The sequence below is a fragment of the Gymnoscopelus microlampas genome (genome assembly GCF_963454915.1).
Source record: "Gymnoscopelus microlampas genome assembly, chromosome: 5".
NCBI classification, from domain to species: Eukaryota; Metazoa; Chordata; class Actinopteri; order Myctophiformes; family Myctophidae; genus Gymnoscopelus; species Gymnoscopelus microlampas.
In genome coordinates, this window is record NC_139942.1 from 41222821 (window position 1) to 41248385 (window position 25565).

Here is a 25565-nt window from a genome sequence, read left to right on the forward strand (position 1 = left end):
CCACATTGTGAGAGCTGCTATTTTCACTAAATTTGAAATGGGGTTGACGGTGGTTAATTCATAATGTACTTTTTACCTTCCTAGAAATGTAGTGTAGTCAAAACAAAAGTAACTGACAGTATAAGTCTTTGAAATGTAGTATCCAAAAATACAAATACTCAAGTAAAGTACAGATACTCAAAATAATTGAAAATAACTGCCCACCACTGAATTGCATAAATTACACTTTGTTGGGTCTTAACTAAATATATTTTTGACAGATGCACTGATAAGAAAACAAGTGAATAGGAGAAAAGAGGTTTTACCATCAGTTGCATCCTTAAAAAGAGAGCTATAGTCACTTTCTTGAGCCATCCATCGTACACAAAATTTTACAATGTCATGTTAATCTATTTCTCTGCATTATCTCTGGGCTACCACCTACTGTACAGATCGTGCCACTGCAACTTAAGTTGGTCCATTTCCAGATAAACCGGTTATACATGATCGTGGATCATGCCAATCACGTAAGTTACATAGCAATCCAGGAAAAAAACGAATTGCCTGTTTTTTAGTCTTTATTGACATTATTTTGACAAAAAGAAAAAAACCGTAACAAAACAAGCATCAACAGTATTGTGACCTGAAAGAGCCCATCTATCCTCGGATCCCGTGGGTTTCATTTGCGCGTGTCAGTATGGAATGTGTGCTCAGTAAGGCAGACATCTTTGTTCGGTTAAGAGTAGGTCTGTGTCCGAAATCACTCACTATATAGTGAGTTTGCCATTTTGTAGTGCTGACCGAATATCCGCTACAGACTGACTGTATAGTGGACTCATCGTACCCCACAATGCATCATGAAAAGTAGTGTACAACTTATGTTCACAAACCAAGCACTATATAGCATCATGCATTGTCCAGAAAGAAGAATGTTGATGTTATATAGCACATTTTAATTGCAACATCAGATCAGACATGTGGTCCTCTACACGGACCCACCGCAGGCCTCAGACAAAGTCAGAGAGACGGATGAGGCTGGCAAGGCACTGCCTCAGGCACCCGGAACTAGTGGCAAGCAAACTGACACTGCGGGAGCCAACCCAGGACGAAGCCAGGAAAGGCAAGAAGCGCACCACCTACGTAGGTGCACTGCAGCGTGACAGCTCTGCTAACACTAGAGCTCAAGAACCTGATGCTAGATAGGAGTGTGGAGGGCAGCGATTCAGGAGTCCCGAGTTGGTGTTGGTCGCATCATAATTATTGGTGACCCAAGTAGTGTCCTAAAGTGTTTTTCCATTTTGCAGATGAGCTCACTATATAGTCCTCTACATAAAACTCCCTATAATATAGGGAAGAATATTATATAATATAAGACACTATATTATAACTATTTTAGTGAGCAGGGAGTAGTGAATGATTTCAGACGGAGCCCATGTATCAGCAGTGATGCGTCATCACAACAGTAAAAAAAACGACACAATTTTTAACCCATTTTAAATGACCCAATGTCTTTGGGTATTTGGAACCATTTGACTACTACATTTAAAAAGGAACAAACAAACCAACCGGCACCGAGATACAGTGCCCATTCAACAAACGGAACATAATCTGTGCCTGCTCAAAACCAAAATGACAAAACAAAGTCCCTCAATCAACCAGGCTCTTGTCTGGTTCATCCATTTAGTTTTCACACTGCCAGCTCAAATAAACCCATGACGATAGCGCTAGCACACAGTGTATGCAGGCTTATGCATCATTTATACTCCATCGTACGACAGTATTGATGCTGAAAATAGCAGATCTATAAGTTCACAACGCATCGCAATACAACGTGTTGTGAGCTTGTAGATTGGCTATTTCCGACAAATATTCAGTGTGCAAGACCGCCGTACAATGAAGTTTAAATCAGGCTTTAAGGACTCACAACTACAATCCAGCTTAGCTGGATACATAAAATGCGGCGGGCTATGTCCACATCAAATCACCACTAAGTGCCTGTAAAAACATTAGTGTGCATAATGCGCGTTTGGACCACTGTGAGTCATCTTCACAGGCCGATGGTGTAAGAGCGTCCCGCTGGGTTGTGGATGGCAGAGCAAGAGGGCTCTGTCACGGCCCACTCATACCACACCTTCTTCCCGTTGTTGCAGCGCCAGAAGCGCACTGTGATGTCATCATCCTGTGACACGGGGATGGGTTGCTGTCAGGTGGGACAAAGGGGAAGAAGAGGGGTATGTCAATGAATGTAATTTAGTCTAAAAAAAAACATACTCTCGCCATGCCTTTCGGCCTGGTGGAGACAAAAATCTGTTATATCTGCTATGCATTTGTTATAGTGCAAAGAAAATAATAAAACCACTGATCTACAATAAAGGAAAGAGTAAAAGGCATACTTACTTTGAGGGGGAACAGAATTGGGAACCAGGAGAACATTCCAGGTGAATGTGTATCTGGCTTGATACCTGTAAAAAAACAAAAACAAACTGATTATAGACATCAATGTTCAGACCCAATACAAGCAAGAGACCACCTCTCCTCTTTCTTGGACTGACTTACTGAGCATAACGTCTTTGTAGAGCGTGGTCTCAAAGTAGCCGGCGAAGCCGTGGAGAACAGAGTTGCAACCCACTGAGTATCTGAGGCACTGGTACCGGTTATTGTTCATATCTGAGAGAAATGGCAGACAAACAATACAAGTGTATTAATATTTTGTGCTGAGGTGTGTGGTTGCTTCCTTTAGGATGTGTATGTGGTAAGCGGGGTGGTTATGGTGCGCTTCTCTACCTGTGGTGGGGTGCGTGAAGGTGAAGCAGGCCTTGGGTTCGGCCAGCTGGTGGAAATTGTGCAGGCGCACAACGTAAGGTGTCTCGAAATGGCACTCGGGGTCCTTGTCACGTTCACGACAGCCTCGCACCTCGTTGTACAGCTTGGAGGAGGACAGGGGAGCCAGGAAGGACGTGTAGGAGCAGGGGATGCTCACGCCATCATCTGAGGAGCGGAGACACAAGGATTTTACGGTTTAATGGTAAAGAAAAGAGAAGCACTGGCGTGGAGAAACGGAACAAGGCAAAGAAGCCTGAAAGATAATGGAGCGTGACCCTGAATGTTTCCATGAAGCTTATGTGAAACGTGGTAATGATAAACGATAGTGATCGCTCTAGTTGGCTAATGTCAGCAAGTTGGGAGGAGTACGTGCAAAGAGGAGGTACTCAAAAAAGACAACTCTGAATTACCCTTAAGAAAGTGCTGCGCTCCATCCAGGCACTCGGGGGACAACTCATTGTCGCCGAACGAGCCAAGCAGCTCGCTGACAATTATGTCGGCTTTCTCGGGCGCTGTCCACTCCCGCATGTCACACGACACCACCGTCACCTGATCGCCCCACTCCTCGAAACGCCAGTTCTCCAACCTGGGGGACAATGAATCCTCAGATCATCAATGTTGAAGCCACACAGTCACAGATCATTATCTCCACCGGTCTCAATCCAAGCCAAAGCACGGCTCATCTGTGTCACAGGGGAAATCACTGAGGGTGGTGCAACCCTGTATTGATGGATGGGAATGAGTCGCTGCTCCCGTTTCAGAGCCTAGGAACACTTTACAGCTTAACCTGAGGCTTACACTAGGAATTTGTCTTGATATTGGAAAATTGCTAAATGGAAGGATTCATGTTGGTACAATACGACTAGAACTTGCATATAAACACTTTTTTATGCAGAAACCTTGCCTTATTTTTGCATCATAAATGAACCAATTTTATACTTTATCATATGACAGTGTGACAGCAAGTAGCAAAAATAGGCAAGCTACATAACAAGCTCAAGGCACCGCGATGTGTTGTGAGCTTGTAGATCTGCAATTTTAGCAATTTTGCCAATAATGATATGCCCAAAATGGGGATGCCAGGTTGAAAGTGTTTAAATTTGTCTTTGGGTTTTATAAATATTTATTTGTGAGCTTTACAATGAAAAGTATTAATAAAAGCTTGTATCTAAATAATAACTACATTGGATCCATTGGAACAGTTTTTGCGTTTTGGACATGCAAAGATGACAAGGTTTCCCTGTCATTTTACAGGTCAAACTTCAGCCTGACTGAACTCCGTGCAAGGCGAAGACACAAGACACCTATCTGCGAGGGGAAGCGAATGCATTTGGCGTCTTCCTCCCCTCAAACGAATGAGGCGAGAATCGTTTTCCACGCTGGTGTGACTCCAACTCACGTGACTACAGCATTAGGGTTTTTCTCCACAGCATAGACCCGTAGTTTCCTGTCTGCCTGTCTAGCAGCTCGCAGGGACGCATTGACCAGGGGACCCCTGCCTGCCCCAAGCACCATCAACACCCTGTGGCCGAGAGACAACAACATTATATTATACATTAATGCAGGTTTAATGGGCCGGCTCACACCATGTGTTGCCAAGGTCAGAATGATTGACACAGAATTTCACTTTGCTTTCATATATTCCATTACAAGAAGCAATAGAAAATATTGAAATAGAGTCGAGGTTAAAATCGAAGGATAGAGAACAGCTACTCACTGTACATTGGTGTCTTTCTGCTCCTCTGGTACTCTGTCTAGAAGACATTTATAGACGGCCTGTAAATGAAAAAACATGTTAGACTGGTCAACGTTGCTCAAGCATTGAATTTGTCCTTCATTACAGGGTATGAAAATAAGTGTTTCAGAGACTTGAAACTTGTTTGAGCCACATAATACTGGCTCAACACTCGCTAAATGTTGTGGCCATGTTATGTTTGAGTAAAGCTACAATCCTTAACGTAATGTCCTAACTGGGAATCAAACTTTGGTCTTCTGCATGATGGGCAACATTTCTACTGCTCTGCCAATAAGGCATCCCCGCTTGGTCATAGAGAAGATGGGATATATTTCACTTTGAGATTCAGGCAGCATTAGTTGCCAAACTATAGGCGTCTTACCCGACACCAGGGTCTACATGTCTCAAAGGAAGACCACCTCCAACCACTGCAGATGCTAGTTATACTGTATTAACATACTCTGTCACACAGATTGATTCAAATGACGTTTTATTCATTTACTTAAGTTTCGTATTGCAGCTTTAATGCATTTAATGGGAAAATGGTCATCGTTTCTGATATTTTGCCAAAACTCTATCAAAAAGGCTTCACGTACAATTTTCTATGTTTTTTCTGTACAGTATGTGAACCACTTTGTGATTTCTGTTTCTGATATTAGTTCATTGTTACCTGTTGGTACTGAGAGTATTTAATAGGGTCCTTCTCAAATACTTCATATGTTTGAGACTCCAGGTTGTCCATGAGGGGCTAATGGGGGGACAATTTCAGACAAACACAGTAAGTGGACCATTAGCTCATAACCATTACAATCAGATTTATACACACACACACACATTCCCCCAATGGAAACAAGCCCCCGGGATTTTTTTGTGTTATCTTTTTAGCCCAAATGTCTGACTATCATATACCTCATGCTGTTTACATTTGTCTAATAAAGTATTCAATCAATAAATCAAAAAACACACACCTGGAGTGGGGACTGCAGGTAGTCCTCATAGCCTTTGGCAAAGAGCTCGTATGCATTAGGTGCTGGCCGGTTCTGGTTGAGGTATTCTAAGTACTGGAGATAGGAACGGAAGTCCTTCTCACTGTGCCGACTGGTCCCTGTGAAGATGAACTGGGCCTCCAGCTAAGAGACCAAGACAAATAAAAATGTCTGTATTTAATATCAAAGCATATTCTGTGATGTAAGATACGTTGTGGTGTGGTGGTGTTGAGTCATACTACTTGCGTCTCTTTGTTCTATACCTTGAAAAGACGGAAGATGATTCGCTGATGGGCTTTTGACAGAACGGGGAACCCCTTTTTATTGGTGAGAAAGAGGCTGGTAGGAAGTATGGCAGCTTTGATTGGCTCCCCAAGCCACTTGTCAATCACAGAGTCACAAGGGATATCCGCCCCGACTTCGATAGCTTTGGGAACAAGAGAAAAAACATAAACCTTTGTGAACCGCACACTGCGCACAGTGGCAAAAACGACTCTGAAAAGCACCATTGTGTTCACTCACCAAGACAGATCCTCTTGTTGTAGTCACAAAGTGTTCTGAATGAGTGCCACCTAAAAGTGGAGAAGCGAGAGGGAAAGATTATGGTGACACTCAGGATTGCAATTGATTTCAAGGTCATAGTTGACATTATAGTAATCTCAAGCAAAGAAGAGGTTACCTATCTGGGCTGTGTTCTTAACAAACTGACAGGTGAAAAATTGCATCAAAAGTGACAAAGAAAGTCAATCAAAGAACAAGATTTCTGGGCAGAATTTCCTCTTTTGTCAACCCAAGTGCTCTCCAGATTCTTCCTGCAGCCCTCATTCAATGCCATTTTGATTATGCCATCTCACTTGTCTAAAAACTAAGCTTCAGACCTCCCAAAACAAACTGATTCGACTACTTCTCGGCCTACAGCCCATGGCCCACCTAATTACAACACACTTTGCTAGTCTGGGATGGCTCGGGGTAGAAGACAGGGTTAAGCAAATGAAAATGGGATTAGTATTTAGGATAGTCAAAGGAACAGAGCCTTCACACCTGACCAACAACTTCTCCAAAGTGAGTGACACCCACAATACTAGAGGGAGCGACAACGACCTGGTACTACCCAAATAGAGAAAAACCTGGGACAATTCTCATGCTACTACTCTGCCACCAAAATGTGGAATGCCCTTTTAGCCTTAATGTCTGACTATACCAAATGCTGTTCAAATTTCTGACAAATTAAGTATTCAATCAATGGAAATCAACGGCAATTTTGGTGTTCAGTCAGCCCATCAATGCAGACTGGTGTTACACTTACCAGCCCCAGGTCTTCTCATCAACGTTCCTGTCCTCTGTACACATGGTCGGCTCATTCTCTATCAGATCTTCTCGCATGTCCTCTGGGGACATCAGTGGGACGCGGATCCAAAACTGATCAAGAAAAAAACAATGATGGCCAATTTTCCTTAGGAAGCCCTTCACCTACTGTCCTTTGTTGTCATGCATGTAATGCTTCAATGAGCGCAGTAATTAAACACGTGGTATATTTAAGACATTCACATATATCTTGTTTGCAGACTGGGTTTACATACTCTGTGGGTTTGGTGTTAGTAATACTGTCAGTACATACATTGTATGTGTGGTGTCCAGTCTGGATGTGATTGAGCAGCACGCGGGCTAGGTTGGCATTATTGGGGCCCTTCAGTGGGACCATGAAGGCCGGCAGACCCAGGTAGGCAGAAAAGTTCAGCTCCTGCACCAAGGCCTAGGAGGGAAAATAAGGCATTGAGGAAGAATGGAGATCCAGTTGGATCCATGTCCAGTGGGTGTACCTGTAGTGTACATATACATGTAGCTGCCTTATGCAAAGAAATTGGAGGTACAGTAAGTAAGATTTGACAAACACAAACTAACCGACCATCTCATAGATGGCTAGCTTCCTGCAAAGCATGCCATATACATTTTAAAGTAGATAATAAAAAAAAAAGATAGATAATATACAATATGACCAAGATATTGCATTTTAATCCTACAAGCAACTGCAAAAATGTTGTAACTTACAGCCTCAGAATTCCTGCGTTCCGTCTGGATTTCAGAGTCCGTTTCAATCCACGGAGAAAGCTTTCCAACAATGAGTGTATTCCAATCTAGGTGAGACACACAAGGCATGATTACGCAAGATAATGTAGCAATATTTTAACAACTTTCTCGGAATCCATTGTCTTATCACTGAGAGAGCCATTATGTCACACATGATGTCCTCGAATTGACATGGATCCTTGCATTGTGTGAATGTGAAAGATGCTCAGCAGCAGCACTATAACCCATCAGATCAAGCATGCAGGAAGACAATAGTTCTGAAAAGTACAACTATCCTAAACCAGGGGTCTTCAACAGGGGGTCCTCATTGTTACTACATGGGGGCTGCTAAATTGTAGAGCCCGACCGATGCCATATTTTTGGGTCCGATGCCGATGCCGATTTTGAGAATCCTGGACCACCGATTGCCGATGTTTTTGACCGATATTTTGTAATTAAATAAAAATAATAAAAAATATTTTCCAAAAACGTATAAACTTATTTTTTTCATTAAAGTTAAGAATACAAGATTGAGAACATTTAAATAAAATGCAATCACATTATTACAAATAAACATGAATACAATTATTTGAAAACTTTAGTTACTAGTCACTTTGTAGATTTGAATTATTAATATTATTACTAAACATACATTAACCACAAGTCTTCAGCCATTTTTAAACTTTGGCTATTTGCAGTGGTGGAAAGTAACTATAGTACATTTACTAAATTACTGTACTTAATACAATTTTGTACTTGGTATTTGTACTTAAAGGACAACTTTGTTTTTTTACAACCAATGTTTATGTTTTAGATTGTAATTAAAGTAAATAAAAGATGAGTGTTAAAAATTTTAAATTTACTGCTTTCTATAGTTTTAGCAATTTTCACAATCTTTTTTACAGTGTTTTCACAGTGGGCGGGGGCATTCTGTCCGGTGGCTAAATATGTATTTTTTTAACACATTAACCCGGCGTTTTCTTTATTATTATTTACAGTAGCTCTTCTAGCCCCCAATAACTCACATCTGGCCATCTCAGACAGCCGGACCTTTTTTATTGTGTAAAAAAGGCATATTTAGCCACCGGACAGAATGCCCCCGCCCACTGTAAAAAATATCGCAAAAAATGCTAAAACTATAGAAAGCAGTAAATGAAAAAAAAATTACACTCATCATTTATTTACTTTAATTACAAGCTAAAATATAAACCTTGGTTGTAAAAAACCAAAGTTGTCCTTTAACTTGAGTATTTCCAATACTTTTACTTCTACTCCACTACATCTCAGAGGCAAATATTATACTTTTACTCCACTACAATTATTTGAAAACATTAGTTACTAGTTACTTTGAATATTTTGATTATTATTACAAAACATACATTAATCACTTCAGCCCTGTATAGGGCCATTTGAAAATCGCTGATCTACAAGCTTGTAGATCTGCTATTTTCAAAATATTTTCATACATTTGAGAACTTGAAATTGATTGAAATTTGATGCCAATACTTTTGTACTTTTACTCAAGTACATTTTGAATTCCAGACTTTTACTCGTAACAGAGTATTTCTATATTGCAGTATTGATACTTTTACTTAAGTAAAACAATTTAGTACTTTTTCCACCACTGGCTATTTGAAAATAGCAGATCTACAAGCTCACAACATGTTGCTATGCAGTGCGTTGTGAGCTTGTAGATCTGCTATGTTCAAAACATTTTCATACATAATGATAAGGGCTGTAGTGCACTTCTAAATTTAGGTTTTAGTCAATCAATTGATTTAGTTTGTTTTCATATTACATTGACACGACGCTGTCACCGCATCCTGCAACAGACGTGCCCATGCAGAGCCCGTCCATCGATTGGTTGTGAAATCGCCCTGACAACCAAGAACAACCAATAAAACCCACAACTGTCCCTTCGGACTATAGGATCTATTCTAAACTATGGGATTCTAAAACTTGAGCGTCGAGTCCCTCAGACTTGAGGCTTTGAGCACAACAAAACTGTGTCCTTGTATTTTAGTTATGAACAAAGTCTTGCTGAGAGCAAAATGAACGGCCCAAGGTAAGGGTAATGCTTTACAAAGTTGTAAGAGGAATCCCTTCATCTGACTGACTATCTTGTCCGTGTCTGATGAAAAGTGAAAGTTAATGAAACTCGCCCCAAATCACGCTCACCCCCATTCTTTTTCGCGGACCCACGGTTCTTGCATTTGTTTGATGATAAGGTTGGAACATAGTTTTAATGAGGTTACGTTTAGAAATAAGGTTAGGTAGGTTTAGGCATAGTTTACTGAAGTTACGTTTGTGAATACCGCCGGATTTGCTCCGGGGCGACTGTGTTTTAGGGCGACTGTGTTTTGGGGCGAGAGTTTTGGTATTCTCCGTGAGAGTCGGGTGCGACTGCCAAGCAGCACTCCTCCGCTCAGAAACAGCGTGGAGATGTTAAATTTACGTCTCAGACAGACGTTAATATATATCTATTTAGCGATATACAAGTAGCTTAGAAGATTGTAGTAGCCTATGCCCAATTGCCCATAAAAATATATAGGCTACCTAACCGTTGCATCATGATCCATACATTAACAATGAGCCTCGCATGGAGTCATTCATATCATTTATTAATTCATTGAGCTTATAGGTCTCTCTGGAAGGCATTGTAGTGGTAGATAACTTTAATCTCACTCAGTATTATTGAGAGATTGTTGAGAAAAACAAGCAATCTTTGTGGATTTCTCATAAATAAATATAAACACCTTTACCGCAGTTGCGCAGCAATTACACAATCAGTGAAAATATTAATGACAAAAACATCGGAACATCGGGGGAAATAATGACCGATGTCCGATATTGACATTGGGGTCAAAAATGACCGATACATCGGGCTCACCGATGTATCGGTCGGGCTCTACTAAATTGTTGTGCTGGAACTTTTTTTTACATTAACCACTTCAACCCTATAACGTCCCTATTCTCAGGGGAACATTAGCCGAAAATAGCAGATCTACAAGCTCACAACGCTTCGCATTGCGAGGCGTTGTGAGCTTGTAGATCGGGTATTTTCGGCAGAGGTTTTGTGTAGACAGAAAAAGGAGTAAGCCAGGTACAGAGCCAACGGTCAAGTTTACTAAGTATTGAGGGTGTAAGTGGTTAAATGTCTGAAGTAAACAAACAGAAACCATTAATTTACACAACACTGAAGAAAGTCAATGAAGCTGGGCCTATCTATGAAAATCAAATCTATGAAAACGTTTAATCTGCAACACAATTTTATACAATACGTTGTGGGGGGTCTCATCTCCCGCTCTCAGCTAGGGGGTCCTTGGTCTGAAAAACGTTGGAGACCCCTGTCCTAAACTATTTGCCAACACTTTGACTGAAGTAGTGGGGTTGGTTGAGTACTTTGTCCACCTTCTTACCTCTCCCACATAGCAGCAGATCTGAACGGGTCTGTGCGCCAGGTCTGGATTTAGCTGGGTTCAGCTCATACTCTCTCTTGAACCTCGGGTGGAACAAGGGCATGCACAGGAAGTCAAACCTGGAGGAAACACAGCCAGATCTTTCAGTTATGACATTACTATGATCAACTTTCTTATGTTATTAAATTATAAGTACAAATGTAAACAAAAAGTCGGTGGTTGCACTAGCTGTGTGTTGTTAAGGTCCAGGGTCCCTAACACTGGTCCCTGAGGGAGTTCTAAATGGACCCCTACAAGTCTGTAACTCTGTCGGTATACAAATGAAACCAAATGGACCTAACGGGTCCATTTGATTCCATTTATAAACCGTCAGAGTTAAGTGGGGTCCTTCAAATGTAAAAGTTTGAGAACCACTGCTATAACGGGACCAGAGATGATTGTACATGTTGTGAGGAGGAAAGACACAGAGAGAGAAAAACATGATCTAAGCATCAATCATTCATTTGTGATTGTGCACGTGCCATTAACTATACCGGTGGCTAGCCTTAGCAATCATCGTCACGTGCAATCAGACATCATGACAGCAAACCCTCGCTCCTGAACATCTACACACATTAAAGAACTTCCTCCTCCTCACCCGAGTTTAGCAACCGCGGCTAAAGTGTCGGCCACCTCCGGCACACAATGGAGATCTCTCCCGCAGGACACCTTGCTGCCTGTGCTGGCCGACGCCATGACGATTATCAGAGAGACTAGTGAGTGAACGGAGCGAATATCAACTCGTGGCTGTGGGTTGTTGAAACTGACGCCATCTTGGCTCCACGCGGATCCCTTTTTCTCATTGGTTCGTAAGGGGGATGCGGAGCCGAAATGGGTCCGTGTGTACGCTCAGTTGCAGATCTCGTTGGGTAACGACATCGCGATACTTGAAGTGGTGGAAAAAGTACTCACGTTTTTTTACTTGAGTAAAAGTATCAATACTGCACTAATACTGTCTGAAATACTCTGTTTCATATACAAGTCCGGAATTCAAAAGGTACTTGTACTTATCAAATGTATAAAATGTGTAAAAAATCTTTTGAAAATAGCAGATCTACAAGCTCACAGTGCATTGCATTGTGATGCATTGTGAGCTTGTAGATGATGGGCTATTTTCAAATGGCCGAAAGTGGTTAATGCATGTTTTGTAATAATAATCAAAGTCAAGTAACTATAGTAACTAAAGTTTTCAAATAATTATAGTGGAGTAAAAGTATAATATTTGTCTCTGAGATGTAGTGGAGTATAAGTAAAAGTACAGGAAATTGGAAATACTCCAGTAAAGTAAAAATACCTCAACATTGTACTTAAATAAAGTACTTGAGTAAATGTACTTAGTTACTTTAATTAATTTGGTTTGTTTTTCTTATTAAATGTATTGAAATGATAAACGAGACAGTAATCCAAAGAACACCTGATAAGAGTTCTCAGCAAGTAGCCTACTGTGTGTAGAATTATTCACAAAAAAAACTAAAACATTTTTGTGAAATTGCAGGCGTCACTTTTTAACAAGCTGCTTCTGCAGAATTCTGGCCTCATGTTTGAAGAGTGGCGTCTCATATCTCTTTCATATAATCAGGTATGATCAGGTATCATTTGGCTTTTGTCGTGTGTGTGTGTGTGTGTGTGTGTGTGTGTGTGTGTGTGTGTGTGTGTGTGTGTGTGTGTGTGTGTGTGTGTGTGTGAGAGAGAGAGTGATGCTTTGGGTACTATAAATAGGTTCAGCAATAAAGGGATTTCAGTCTATGGTTTGCTATGGTGAGCTATACCAAAATACTTTAATCAGACAGTGATTCAGAAGGATAACCTTTTGGGATCAGTGATACTTTGGGTTTTCATTGACTGTCTCGCCTGAGGATATATTTGGTTTATTTTTTGGCCTTTTATCAGTTTGACAGCAGGAAAATAAATGTCATCATAGATACTGACAGTAGTTTGTCAGTATCTACTTCACTGGCACAAATATGGCTTTGCAAGATGTCTGTGGCCTTCACAATACCGGTGAGTGGCTAGCCATAAACCAGGATGTGCGAAACAATGAGACCCCACTCCATTTCTTCATACCACCTTCTTCAACTTTACCATCTACGTGTTCAACCACGATCCATAGACCCTTTCCTCTCACTCACGGCACCACAACCCTGGGTTTCATCTTCCAAGGTGGAGTCATCGCAGCTGCAGACACACGTGCCAGCGCCGGGGGGCTTGTTGCCTGCCCAGCGGTCCACAAGATCACCCCGATCCACTCCCATTTGGTGGTCACATCCTCCGGCAGTGGTGCAGACTGTATGCTCTGGGAGCGAATTTTGGCAAGGGAGATTCGCCTCTACGAATTACGCCACAAACGCCGTCTGTCGATACGTGGCACTGCCAAGCTCCTCTCACTCATGCTGCACCCTTTTAAAGGAACGGATGTGTGTGTGGCCCTCACACTGTGCGGATGGGACAAGGAAAAGTGTGCTAAGCAGTGGAATGAGGACATGGTAATGGGGTCAGTGGGGCCAGTCCATGACACAGTGGCACCAAAACAGTTAGAGGTGTTAACAAGTGCTGATAGCTCCATCGCAGCTGCTGTTAGTGACCAAGCTGTTCCAAACGTGAGCCCGTCTATCTCTCCTGACCTCGGCCCAAAGATAATCTATGTGTGCAGCGATGGCAGTCGGATGCAGGGAGAGGTCTTCTCGGTGGGATCAGGTTCTCCATATGCTTACGGAGTCCTGGATCAAGGATTAAAGTCGTGCCTGAGTAGAGAAGAGGCTCTCTCGTTGGCAAGAGAAGCTGTGTTCAGAGCCACACACAGGGATGCTTATTCAGGAAACAGCGTCGACTTATTTCACATCACAGACAAAGGATGGCACCGTAGACAACGGGAGGACCTTAAAGAGGAATATTACAGAGAGAGGAAGCGGGTGTTGAAGATAATGGAGGAAAGGAAAATACTGATTGATAAATAAATAGAGTAGTCAGATTAATATTGCCATTTCCCTTGTTCGTCGTTTGTGCCCACTCATTTCAAACATGTTACATAGTTTTTACAATTATCTCAGTGAAAGAAGAATTAAGGGACATGGCAAACTTGTATTGTGTGTGTGTATGTGTGTGGGATGGGGGGGGGGGGGGGGGGGGGGGAGAAAAGCTGAATAGAAGAGTAGCCTAACTTAACCACTTAAACCCCAGCATCGTTATTGTGGGGAAAGCTTTCGCTGTGAATATCAGATCAACGTTGTGAGCTTGTTGATCTGCTATTTTCAGCGAAAGCTTTCCCCACAATAACAGAAAACATTAAATACACTAGTGTTAAGCACTGAGGGACTCCAGTTACCCATATGGGGTTTAAGCATAGAGGTATAATATAGGGTTTAAGTGGTTAACCACCAGGACGATAGAGGGCGCTATTTAGTTTCACCAGCATGATTCATCGAATTGTACATGAACGGGCGGAAGTCAGCTCATCATCATCAAACAGTCACCAAGATGGCGCTCGCTAGTGTGTTGAAGAATGATTATGCGGATTTTTCATTTGATAGCCACAAACCTTTCGGATTCAGCTATGGACTCGGAAAGAGCGACGTTAGAGAGTCGCTGGGAGAAGACCTGAGCTTTGCAGTTCAAACTTCACTCAACTCGTCGGACGAAGACGGAGTCGAGAGGAAAATAGAGTTTGCCCATGGGACCACCACGCTAGCATTCAAGGTAAGCAAGCTAACGCTAGCAGCTCAGTTTAACGACCATCAACTATTTAATGATATAACCAAGTAAATAACTAAGTAACAACATACGTGCGATCATGCTACTTGCTATGTACGTTAAAGTGGTACATTAAATAAGACTGAAGGCTTGGTAGTTTGTCGTAGCAAAGCATGGTTTGCTAATCCCAACAAATCACCCTGTCACTCACTGTAAAGACTTCGTTCGAGTACCAATAGGCTCTATTCACAGCAGCCATATTATGAAGACATTCACAGGTATTACCAATGATACTAATGAAGGCTCTGTTCCATTCTGGTAAAACAGAGTCAGGGTGCTGATATTGTGCATGTTGGCTCACTGTAGACACTCTGGGTTTACAGTAAACCCAGTGGGTTTACAGTTGGGGTCCAGGGGACCCTCATGGGCTTCCAAATGGCCCCTTACAGGTGTTACACACCAACCTCACAAGTTGGTACAACTGTAGACTCACAGGTACAACTCTGAGAGTGTACAAATGGAACCAAATGGTTCCATTTGTACACTCTCAGAGTCATGGGGGTCGTGGAAACCAATGTGCTAGACTAAATGGAACAGAGCCTTCATTAGTATCATTGGTAACACCTGTGAATGTCTTCATAATATGGCTGCTGTGAATAGAGCCTATTATGATACATGTGTACTGTATACATTAAAGCTGCAATCCGGAACTTATGTTAACGAATAGCACGTTATTGTAGCAAATATGTCTGTCAGAGTATCATAACACAATATAGATAAATACTACTGGTCTGGAGTAGTTGGATGTCTCCCTACTCTGACATAATTTAGAAGCTATCAAGCCTCTAAGTTGCAATTCCCTCCATTGACAGCCCCATTCATGAAACAGAAAAGTCCTATCTGATTGTATTAAATGATTGACTGACTTGTATTAAATATATTGCACTTTGACGGACAGCTTGGGTTATCCTTTGTATATCTGTTAATCCACCATTGTCATTTTATGAGCAACTTTCTGTCAACAAACTCCATGCAGCCATGATTCTTTCTGTACGTGTGTTTGTTTTGGGGAACGCACATTCTAAATCACTCAACGTTGGCTGTAAATCACTCAACATTGGCTGTAACTCCTGCAGTGCAGGAGTTGGAGTGATTTAAAATTAGTACTCCCACAAATACTTTTATTGATTTGATTGATATTGAGTTGATTGATGAAAGAGGATAACCCAAGCTGTCCATAGAGGTGCAATATTGTTGATTTTATAGTCGTTTAGTTAGTACAATCAGATGTTCTGTTTCATGAATGGGGCTGTCAGTCATTGGAAAAATTGCATCTTAGAGATAGGATAGCCTCTTAAGTTGCTTAGTTGACACTTGACAAGCAGTACTCCCTGAAGCATAAGTCCAATACATCCCCTGGTCAAGCAGGGATTCCCATTTCACTGAGCGGTAGATGTTTGATCTCCCATGTGGGAGACAGTCAGACCCTGGTTCGACTACTCCTCAGGGTGTTGGCATTGCATTTACCTCTCTCTGTCGGGAGAGGATATAGAACTTTTGGATTGCAGCTTTAAACTTAATTGAGGGCTGGACCACCTCTCACAAGTATCATCAGTCAATGGATTATTGTATCATAACAATTCAGTATACCAGTGCTTTCCAACCCTTTTCCCTTGAAGCCCCCTTCTTGCATGATGCATCTGACCAAAACTGAGATCCCCCGGTCCACACACCTAATTAGTGTGACTTACTCTATGAACTCCGAGACTTTCAAATTTACCAACATACCCCAAAAGAAATCTAATATTAAGCTTCTGTCTTTTTGCAGTCTCTTTACTAGCCACTATTGTGTTTCAGTTCCAGCACGGTGTTATTGTTGCTGTGGACTCCAGGGCTACAGCCGGCTCCTACATAGCCTCTCAGACCGTGAAGAAGGTGATTGAAATCAACCCCTACCTCCTGGGCACCATGGCCGGAGGCGCTGCAGACTGTAGCTTCTGGGAGCGCCTGCTGGCTCGCCAGTGTCGCATCTACGAGCTTCGCAACAAGGAACGCATCTCAGTGGCAGCGGCCTCCAAGCTGCTGGCTAACATGGTCTACCAGTACAAAGGCATGGGCCTCAGCATGGGAACCATGGTGTGTGGCTGGGACAAGAGAGGGCCAGGTAAATGAAATGTGTATTTATACAACACGTGTACAGCGTTTCCCCCCAGGATTTGTCTTTGTAGGACTTAGGAGGGACAAGTCTTAAAAGTAGATAAAGAGAACGCAATTACTGAAACGAATGCCTAAAAAGATCCTTTGCCATTGGGAGATGGCTGTCAGAGAATAGGAGTCTGAAAGGAACAGAGCACGCTGCCTCATTTGCATTCAGACAGTCCCTCGTGCACTCTCTCATGGGCACTCAAAGCGCTTGTCATATTTACACCCGGAGTCTGGCCACTGATGCACATTCACACATAGGCACGCAAATTATGTGGACCGCCACACACACAATCACACACACACAAAACGAGGACAAGTACTGAAGGCTACATTAGAAACGAGAACACGACTGCCTTGCTATTTCAGTGTACTGTTAAAAGAATATAGTGATTTATTTTAATCATTTTTATTATGAAGTGTCTGGCATTGTTTAAGACGGCATGCAGGAAAGAGGTGTATATTTTTGGTAAATACAGCAGTTTGGTCTCAATCTGTTTTCTAACAACAAGAGTTATATTGAATATCAATATTTAGAAAGAAACATCAACCGAGAGAATATAATCACCCAGCAGTAGTCACATGATATATGTTACAGTATATAATCCTCCCACTTTGAGATAAACTGAGTATATTTTTAGCTTCACTTAAAAATGTGTAAGGCCTGGAGGAAATACTGTAAGAAAAGCAAAATTTCTTATGCATTCATCTTTCAGGCTATATTAAATTGTATTGATGTCCCGATTCGCTCTCCCATATCAGGTGCAGTCAAAGCGTATTTTAAATGATTGGGATTGGCTATTTTAAGCATTTGTATATTTTAACCCGTGGTGCTCCTTCTACATAGGCCTATCCTATGTGTTACTTCAGGGCATCAAATAATGTTTTTCTTTTTAATATATTATTTTGGGCTTTTCTGCCTTATTTATAGGTGTAGTAGAGATGGACAGGAAACAGGGAGAACGAAATGGGGAGAGACATGCAGTAAAGATCGTCGGGAACGGGACTCGAGCCCGCTATGCACTGCCAGGCTACATTTGAGCTTAGTTGCCCGGACCACTAGGGCTGCGGTCTGGGCCATATGTTTTTCTTTTTAAACGGCACATCACTCAGTTGCATGATGCATCGTTTGCTTTCACCAGGTGTTGATGGATGCGCTTGTTCTATTATTGTTGGCACATGCTTGAATTGAAACTCACTCCTGGTATTTTGATAGCTTTAATGCCAGCAGCCATCAACCCAATAATGTATTGAATAGCTGATCAATTCCAAAGACAGATGACAAAATGGTGTGCTTACGTGAATATAATTTTATATTGATTTTTTAAATCCTAGACAGTGAATTAGCTTTCAACTATGACATTTCCAGGAAAAAGCAAGGTCTTAGGCAAATCTAATCCGCTCAGAGACGGGTGTGGAGGCAGGGATCAGACATCTAGAATACAATAACATTTCCAAAATGTATTTAAGAGAAAAGTAAAATGGTATACACACCATTTTAATTATGCACTCCTTTGACTTAATATTTTATTAATATGGACGGTTACTATCTTAACATAAACGTACTGAAAACATGATTGAAACAGCATGACTTTGACTTTCCTGTTCTATTAATTACAACACAACGTGTACTAGCCAAGATAAATGGCTGTTCCACAATGGATGTATAGCTTAGTTTGTTAACACTTTTGGATGAGAACAGTGGTAGGAGCCCTGTCAATGCATTAGACTCATTTTATTTTCACCATTATGCTGGTGCTATAATTAAATCTTAGCAAGTATGCAAAGCCATATGACTATATGTTATGTAGGCCTATTTTATAACTTTTATTACCTAGTTATGGCTTCATTATTGAGCATTCAATTTAAACCTGTCACTGATATGGCATTGGCTACTGTACAAGTTTATCTAATATTGGCATGCAGACCGGTATTATTGAATTGCAGATTGGCCCAAACTACAGCTCGCTGTGTGCATTAAGAGTTGCTTTAATGTTATCAATCAGTTTTATATACTCTCTAAATATGCTTGGATGAGATTATTCACTGCACTGCTTCTTTTAACAGTACCGGTAATGGTAACAATTAAAAAAGTCTGACAAAATGTTGAAATGGGTATTAGTTAAAAAGAAGTTGATTTCTCACCTTAAATGTTAAAGGAAGTACATTTGATGACAAAATAACGGTTGTAGCATAAAAATACATTTGTAAGCTGGCTTAGTGGCTTTTATTAAAAATGCACAAAATGCTAGTCCTGCTGTTAATAACAGTGTTGTGTTGCCCGAGAGATCTGGTTGTAAGCAGAGCAACAGCACTGCTTGCTCGTCCTATGGTTTCCCAGGACTCGGGTTAGTATAACAGCGCCAGCAGGGCCGAAATTTAGTTTTGAGAACCTTATCTGAAACAAGAGCATTTCGAAACAAATCCAGAACCTGTTAAATTCATTGAAATATACACCACTTTGCTTAATTATAGTCGAAAAGCAGCACAACTCCGGGACAGGCAAGTGGTCACACACGACACATGATAACAATTGTTCCTTATTTCTTTGATTTGGAATGAATGGGTGGTTAGATTGCAGTACTTAACTTAAATGAGATGTGTTACTGCATTTTGTCATTTTTGCTTTTTATTTGCTGTAGTACAGAAGACAGGGAAGGGCTTGACAAGTTCTAAACCTGTGCCCCGACCGATAGGGTTGGCATACCAACCGAGAGAGCCTTAAGAATATCAACATTTGTCAGTGTTTGATTAAACTGGAGTATCTATCTGCCAGTCGTACCGTATCGCGTTGCAAAGGCTGACCATCTTCATTTCAACTTTTCAAATATTTGAGCCAACGTGTCCTAAGCTTACAGATTGGCAATTTCTTTGGGCTATTATGGCACAAAATAGGGACTCCATGTTGAAAGTGGTTAAATAATTCTGCTTTATCTCCAGTTGTAATATATGTCTGTGCTGTGTGCTCAGAACTACTGACTCATGAACTCCTTTTGATGTTCCTTCATGTATAAATTTGGTTTAACTCAATTGGCTCATCTGTGATTTTGCACATACGGTATGAAGCAGAATACAAATTTGGTTCCAATGTGAGGTCCACATATTAACCACTAGTAAAACAGACCTGAGTTGCAACTGTACTTGGACTACTTTCTTCCATCTAAATCTCTATATTGTGGTGCATTGTGAGCTTGTAGATCTGCTATATTTGGCCATGTTCTCCCAGAATGGGTATGCTGGGGTTCAAGTGGTTAGAATTCTATTGACAGCAAAATAAAGCAATTTGATACTTTTAAAGGATAGTAGTAATATGAGTCCGAATATCTGTCTGGATCCTACAGGGGTTTTCAACTGATTTCGACCCAGGGACCACCATCCTGACTAAAAGCAACCTGGGGACCACCACTATTGTGCGTGGCGGGTCCATCATAGACCCACCCCACACAATAGTGGTGGGGGGTTCATGTACCACAGGGAGCTGGAGAAAATAGCAATAATATCTAATAAAATACAGCGATTTTGTTTGAATATGAAGGAATATGATTAAGGATTACTGTGATTATGGTAAGCTCACATTTCATATTACACACACACAATACAGTAAGAACTCCTGTAAGTTATTAAAAGTAAAAAAAAACACCGGTTGAAAACCCCTATATGTTAGATAGATCAATCTCAACTGAACTTAAGTTACTTTGAAACCGTAACCCTGCATTTTGAGAATTTACTCTTAAAATGATCTTTCAGCTGATAAAATAAATGTAGACTGCAGTGTGTTGTTCTCCCACTAGATGGCACCGCAGGCCCTCTCTCAGGTGACGGCACTTTGCACCGTGAGCAGTTTTTTTGGATGCCATGCAGTCAGAGGCCGTACATCTCGTGAGGTGTGCTTAAAGAGGCTGCCACAGTGACACGGTAATGGGAAATCGATGCGTCTGGGACCGCGGGCCAGCGAGAGAGAGTGCGATGATGGACGTAGGGTCTTAGCCCTGGACAATTGGGTCGCATGCATAATGCTGGCGCCCACGCTGTGATCGATGGCTGCTTTGTTCGGAAGCCAGAGCGGCCTGTGTGAACAATAACAGCCCCTGGACTGCCAGCAAACGTAAATGACACGTGTTAAATCCTGGGCAATCAATCGTGGGATATAATGATCCCAGTATAGGTTCAATAGGAGCGGAGGCCTGCGCTGGCCTCTACAATGCTTGGTGATTGAATGGAGAGGTAAATGTCGTGTAAATGAAATCAATCGCGATTAAGAGAGAAGCTCATTAGCCAGCTACAATCATGTCAAGAGCAGTTATTCCCCTGATGGAGTGTCTTACGTGGCACACAAGATAAATCTAATAACAGGCACGCTGAGGAGCTTGACAAATATTGCTGTAAGTAATAACGTTAAATGCTATGACACTAGTAATCAGGGCTCGGTTAGTGGCTGGCAGCCCAATAGCAACTTGGCTGTAGGAGAGATGACTGTGTGCTGTTCTGCACTTGCGGTGCAGTGCCCTCTGCTGCTTGACGTGAGGACATAAAATGGCCTGTCAAATGGCATTATGTGATAACGTAGACCCCAAGTGGGAAGCAGTCCTATAAAGAAAAGAGAGAAAAAATAAGTGAGTGTAACATATAATGGCGGTCAAATCTTTCACCGGCATGCTGGACCACATCGGGGTACAGGCATGTGGATAAACACAGGTCACCGCATGTGTTACAGCTGCTCCCTTGTGAGCGAATGAACATCTGCCAGCAGGCAGGCAGGTGGCATCTTGATGTGATAGAGGTTTTCTTTTTTTTCTGTCTTTTCCCCCTCCGTGTTAAAACTGCCGCCCTGCTTTTCACTCCGGAGCCAGCAGTGTGTGTCCTGGTGAGAAGGGCAGGCGATGGACAGGCACAGGCCCCTATTGATACTAGCCAGCCATCCGTTGCCCCCTGAGCCTCACCTAGCTCTGAAAGCTGTCAGTCCAGCCAGCCAGCCGCAGAAGCTGATGTTTGAGAAGGGGGGGAGGGGGCCTCTTTAACCACCTGTCACTCGACTGATGGAGTGGAAGCAGCCTTTTGCCTGCCACTGCTGGAATGTGCCGCCATCCATGAAGTCACCTCTGCTTTAATGTGGGGGCCTCATGAATTTCTACCCCTGAAGTATTAGCTGACGTGCTCACTTACCTTGTATCTATCTGTCTCTCTTGCTGCTGTTTTGTAATGCATAGCCTGCTTAGCAATACCACTTTTGGGGCTCTACAAAACCTCCAGGTGTGCGGAACGGATGGATGGATGCGTGGTTGCGCCATGATGCAACTACACTTAGTCCCCCTCCCCAACTGGAGAGTCCTCATCCTCCTACTCCCACCACCAGTAGCCATGCCACTCCTCACGAGAGCCTGCATTTAGAACTCTCACCCTGCCTATTTATGTTTTTAACCAGTCCTTCACAGTTTTCAAGAGGAGCAGACAGGCCCCAAATTGGTAAATGACCCCCCGTGTACAGGCAAGCGCTGAGCCATTATAATGGTAAGCTAACGACACGCGGTGCAATTTGCAAGTTGAAAGCGACTGCGTCTCCCCACAGCTGTAAAAGAAAAAAAGAGAGGAAAAACAAGGGGCTTTTTTTTCTTAATAGACAGCCTCTGGTTTATGTGGGGATACTGTGCTACCTATGATGTGCAATCTGAAGGACTCCGTAGGGATTTTTCTGTTCTATGCGAATGAACAGCACAGCAAGCTAAGGGACTTATGGGATTTTTTTCGTATATGCTTGGCCACCTGTTGAGTGTGTGTGTGTGTCCCTCTTTGCACATGTGTCCATGAAACGGCGTATGAGTGTCTCATTTTTCGCAGGTTTTGCCTTGTGACGCCGTTGAAAAAACATGCCTTTTCGCAGGCTGCCTATTCGCCATCTGCAGGCTGTGCCGTGGGCGAGTGCACAGGCTGCCAGTGCCACTAGTCACTCGTTGTGCGTCAGACTGCAATGGGGCCTTGTGAGTCAGTCATGGCATGGAACAAAATGTCTTGCACGCGTCCACAAGGCATGGCCCAGAGCAAGCCAGGCATGTGGGAGCGTGAGCATGTGCTTTTGTTTATATAGGTGTAGGTAGGTACTTGCTTGCATGTATCACACTATCTGTGTAGACTGTATGTGGGGATGAAGAAAGTTCTGGTGTAAATATTAGATATTGGACTTTTTTATGACAGTATTGGCAATTATGCAGCTGATGTGTCCCGATATTTAATGTTTCAAAAATAGCAGCTCTACTGGCTATTTTTCAACAATTATGAATGGGTTCTTTTTATATATTGAAGTTTTAATAGTCTATATATTTCTAAATCTATCAAAAGGTTGTTTATTTTTATTTATTTGTTTGCTTGCTTAGAACTTAAATGTTCTCAAATAGAAACTTAAGTCAAATCTAAGTTTTTCAAATTGATTTAAAGATTTTGCTCCTTTTTCTTTAGGTCAAAACATCTGTAATCTGTAGGAAAATCGTAATTGGACCTAAAAACGTGCCATCGTTCAGGCTCTAGTAAATGTAAGGGCAGGTGTGTGCGCTGGTGTGTACCCGTACCAATGTCAAAAGATATGAGTTTCTTTTACTGTGAAAAAGAGCACGTTCTTGTATTCCGTCGGGTTTTTCAGCATCCTTCCTCCCCCGAGGTGTAAGGCAGGGTCACCTGCTCGGCTCAGGTTTCAGGTCGATAGTTAATTTGGGGTATGTTTGCAAGAGATCAATATGCCCTGGAGCAGGGCCCCGGGGCCGGCAGTAGTGTGGCCCCTATGCCTCGTCAGCAGGTTCGCGCCATCGGCCTCGTTTTACTCAGGATAGGATGCAGCTGTTCATATCTGCCGGCCTTGTTCCACTAGGAGAGGATACAGCTGTTCGTGTTCTTCCTCTGGAGGACACGTACGTGTGTCCTTCGTGCGTGAGCTTGTTTGGAAAAAAAGAGTCTGCGAGTGTGCGGTGCATGTCCTGTGCTAGGGCATTTAAATATATGCCGTCTCAGTTTTTTTCCCTACTGACACAGCCCAACAAGAGCCAACAAGGACAGGGACACAGCTTTCTCATCTAACACACCATCGCACCGTCCTGTACTCGCCGTGTCCTTTCCAACCATTTTGTGCCTTTCTCTATCGTTTCTGCGCAGGATTGTACTACGTCGACTCGGAGGGGAACCGGGTGTGCGGCGACCTGTTCGCGGTGGGCTCAGGCTCCATGTACGCCTACGGCGTGGTGGACACCGGCCTCCGGCAAGACCTCTCGGTGGAGGAAGCGTGCGAGCTGGGCCGCCGTGCCATCTACCAGGCCACGTTCCGTGACGCCTACAGTGGTGGGCAGGTCAACCTCTACCACGTCCACAGCGAGGGCTGGACCAGGGTCTCCCAGGAGGATGTCCTCATGTTACACCAGCAGTACAAGCAGCAGGCGTAACAGGGTGGTAGCAAGAGGATTTGGAGGGTGGGGGTTTTGTTTAAGCAGTCAGGAAGGGTGGAGGGCATCTCTCTCTGGAATTGTTCTGTTATCACGTTAAATAGTGTGTTGAATGGGAGGGGTTGAGCTATATGGAGAACACTCATCTATTTGTCTCACTAGTTTCATGTTAAAAATGTTCTTTTGCCCCACAGTACAATGTTGGCTTCAGTTACCGGTGAGATTTGAGGATGTGTTGAGGCATGTTCTAGTCTTTACTAGAACATGCCTCAAGTTAACTTTCATTGAAGTTCATTTCACTCTGATCCATAGCCTGAAAACCTGTGTTCTTTATCAATAAAAAATGTTCATGTTTTTTTGAGAGGAATGAGTGTTTCATTTTGTTCCTGCTAATCTTATACCTTTTAGGATACAAAATGTTACCATATATTCTTTCTTCATGTGGTATATGTGTCGAGGCATATTGTATTCTCATTCCCTCAGATGTTTTTTGTTTACATTTCTGTCATCTGTTCCCCCAGCTGTTGGGATGCGGAGATAAAGAAATCCAGAGCTCCGTTTGTTTGTTTTATGTTCACCATTTATTAGTGGGGAATGGCATTGTCTAAATAGTGCTATTTAATTGCACAGCATCAGTAATTGTGCCTTTTGAATTGTAACGGTGTATTTTTCCCCCCTCATTGACAGTGTTCCTTTCTCCTGCTCCTGTTGCACAAATTCCTCTTTTAATTAGACGGGGGGAAATTTATTTTTTAATTCCTTGCCGACACACTTAGCTTCTCTGCGCCCAATAATATGGGCCACCCTGCCATGGTGTTTTACAATGTAACGACCCGCGCTGGCAGTGTTTGCCCCTCCAGCGGTTTTTATGGCGGGGGATAAACACTAATAAAGGCAGTGGGGTAGATGTCTGAAGCCTCCACCTTCAAGCCATGGTTAAAAACTAGTTTCACAGGTGACTAGTTAGCAGATGGAATAGAAATGGGATTTCGATAAATGCAAATGAGCCGGCCTCTCCTGTGTGATGGTGCTGTTGTAGCTAAATGAAGTGATGGGGAATTGCACCAGCATTGCAGTCACATGCGATCAAAATGGCGGCGTATGATGTGCTGGGAGGAGATGGAATCAAATGGAGGTAAATCAAATGGAGGTAAATAGCTCGAAGTGTAATTGCTATAAGCCCTTAAGCCTGATTTATTTATGCTCC

General features: G+C 42.4%; 3 protein-coding genes across 3 annotated transcripts; 2 read left to right on the top strand and 1 right to left on the bottom strand.

The window, feature by feature from the left end:
• Positions 1-539: 539 nt before the first annotated feature.
• prmt5 (protein arginine methyltransferase 5) lies at positions 540-11796 on the bottom strand. The gene is made up of 16 exons (XM_084057308.1): positions 11647-11796; positions 11010-11128; positions 7573-7658; positions 7142-7276; positions 6830-6942; positions 6046-6095; positions 5787-5950; positions 5506-5667; positions 5208-5285; positions 4520-4578; positions 4202-4324; positions 3213-3388; positions 2764-2967; positions 2536-2646; positions 2377-2441; positions 540-2179 (listed from the first exon to the last, which is right to left on the bottom strand). The coding sequence occupies exons 1-16, from the start codon at positions 11742-11744 to the stop codon at positions 2027-2029; spliced, it is 1896 nt and encodes a 631-aa protein (XP_083913434.1). The 5' UTR covers positions 11745-11796; the 3' UTR covers positions 540-2026.
• Positions 11797-13012: 1216 nt separating this feature from the next.
• Positions 13013-14002, top strand: psmb11a (proteasome 20S subunit beta 11a; the record flags this gene model as incomplete). Its single annotated transcript, XM_084056915.1, has 1 exon — positions 13013-14002. One exon carries the CDS (start codon positions 13013-13015, stop codon positions 14000-14002), a length of 990 nt encoding a protein of 329 aa, XP_083913041.1.
• A 511-nt stretch (positions 14003-14513) lies between these two features.
• Positions 14514-24725, top strand: psmb5 (proteasome 20S subunit beta 5). The gene is made up of 3 exons (XM_084057296.1): positions 14514-14741; positions 16593-16899; positions 24075-24725. Exons 1-3 carry the CDS (start codon positions 14523-14525, stop codon positions 24356-24358), a joined length of 810 nt encoding a protein of 269 aa, XP_083913422.1. The 5' UTR covers positions 14514-14522; the 3' UTR covers positions 24359-24725.
• The last annotated feature ends 840 nt before the right edge of the window (positions 24726-25565 follow it).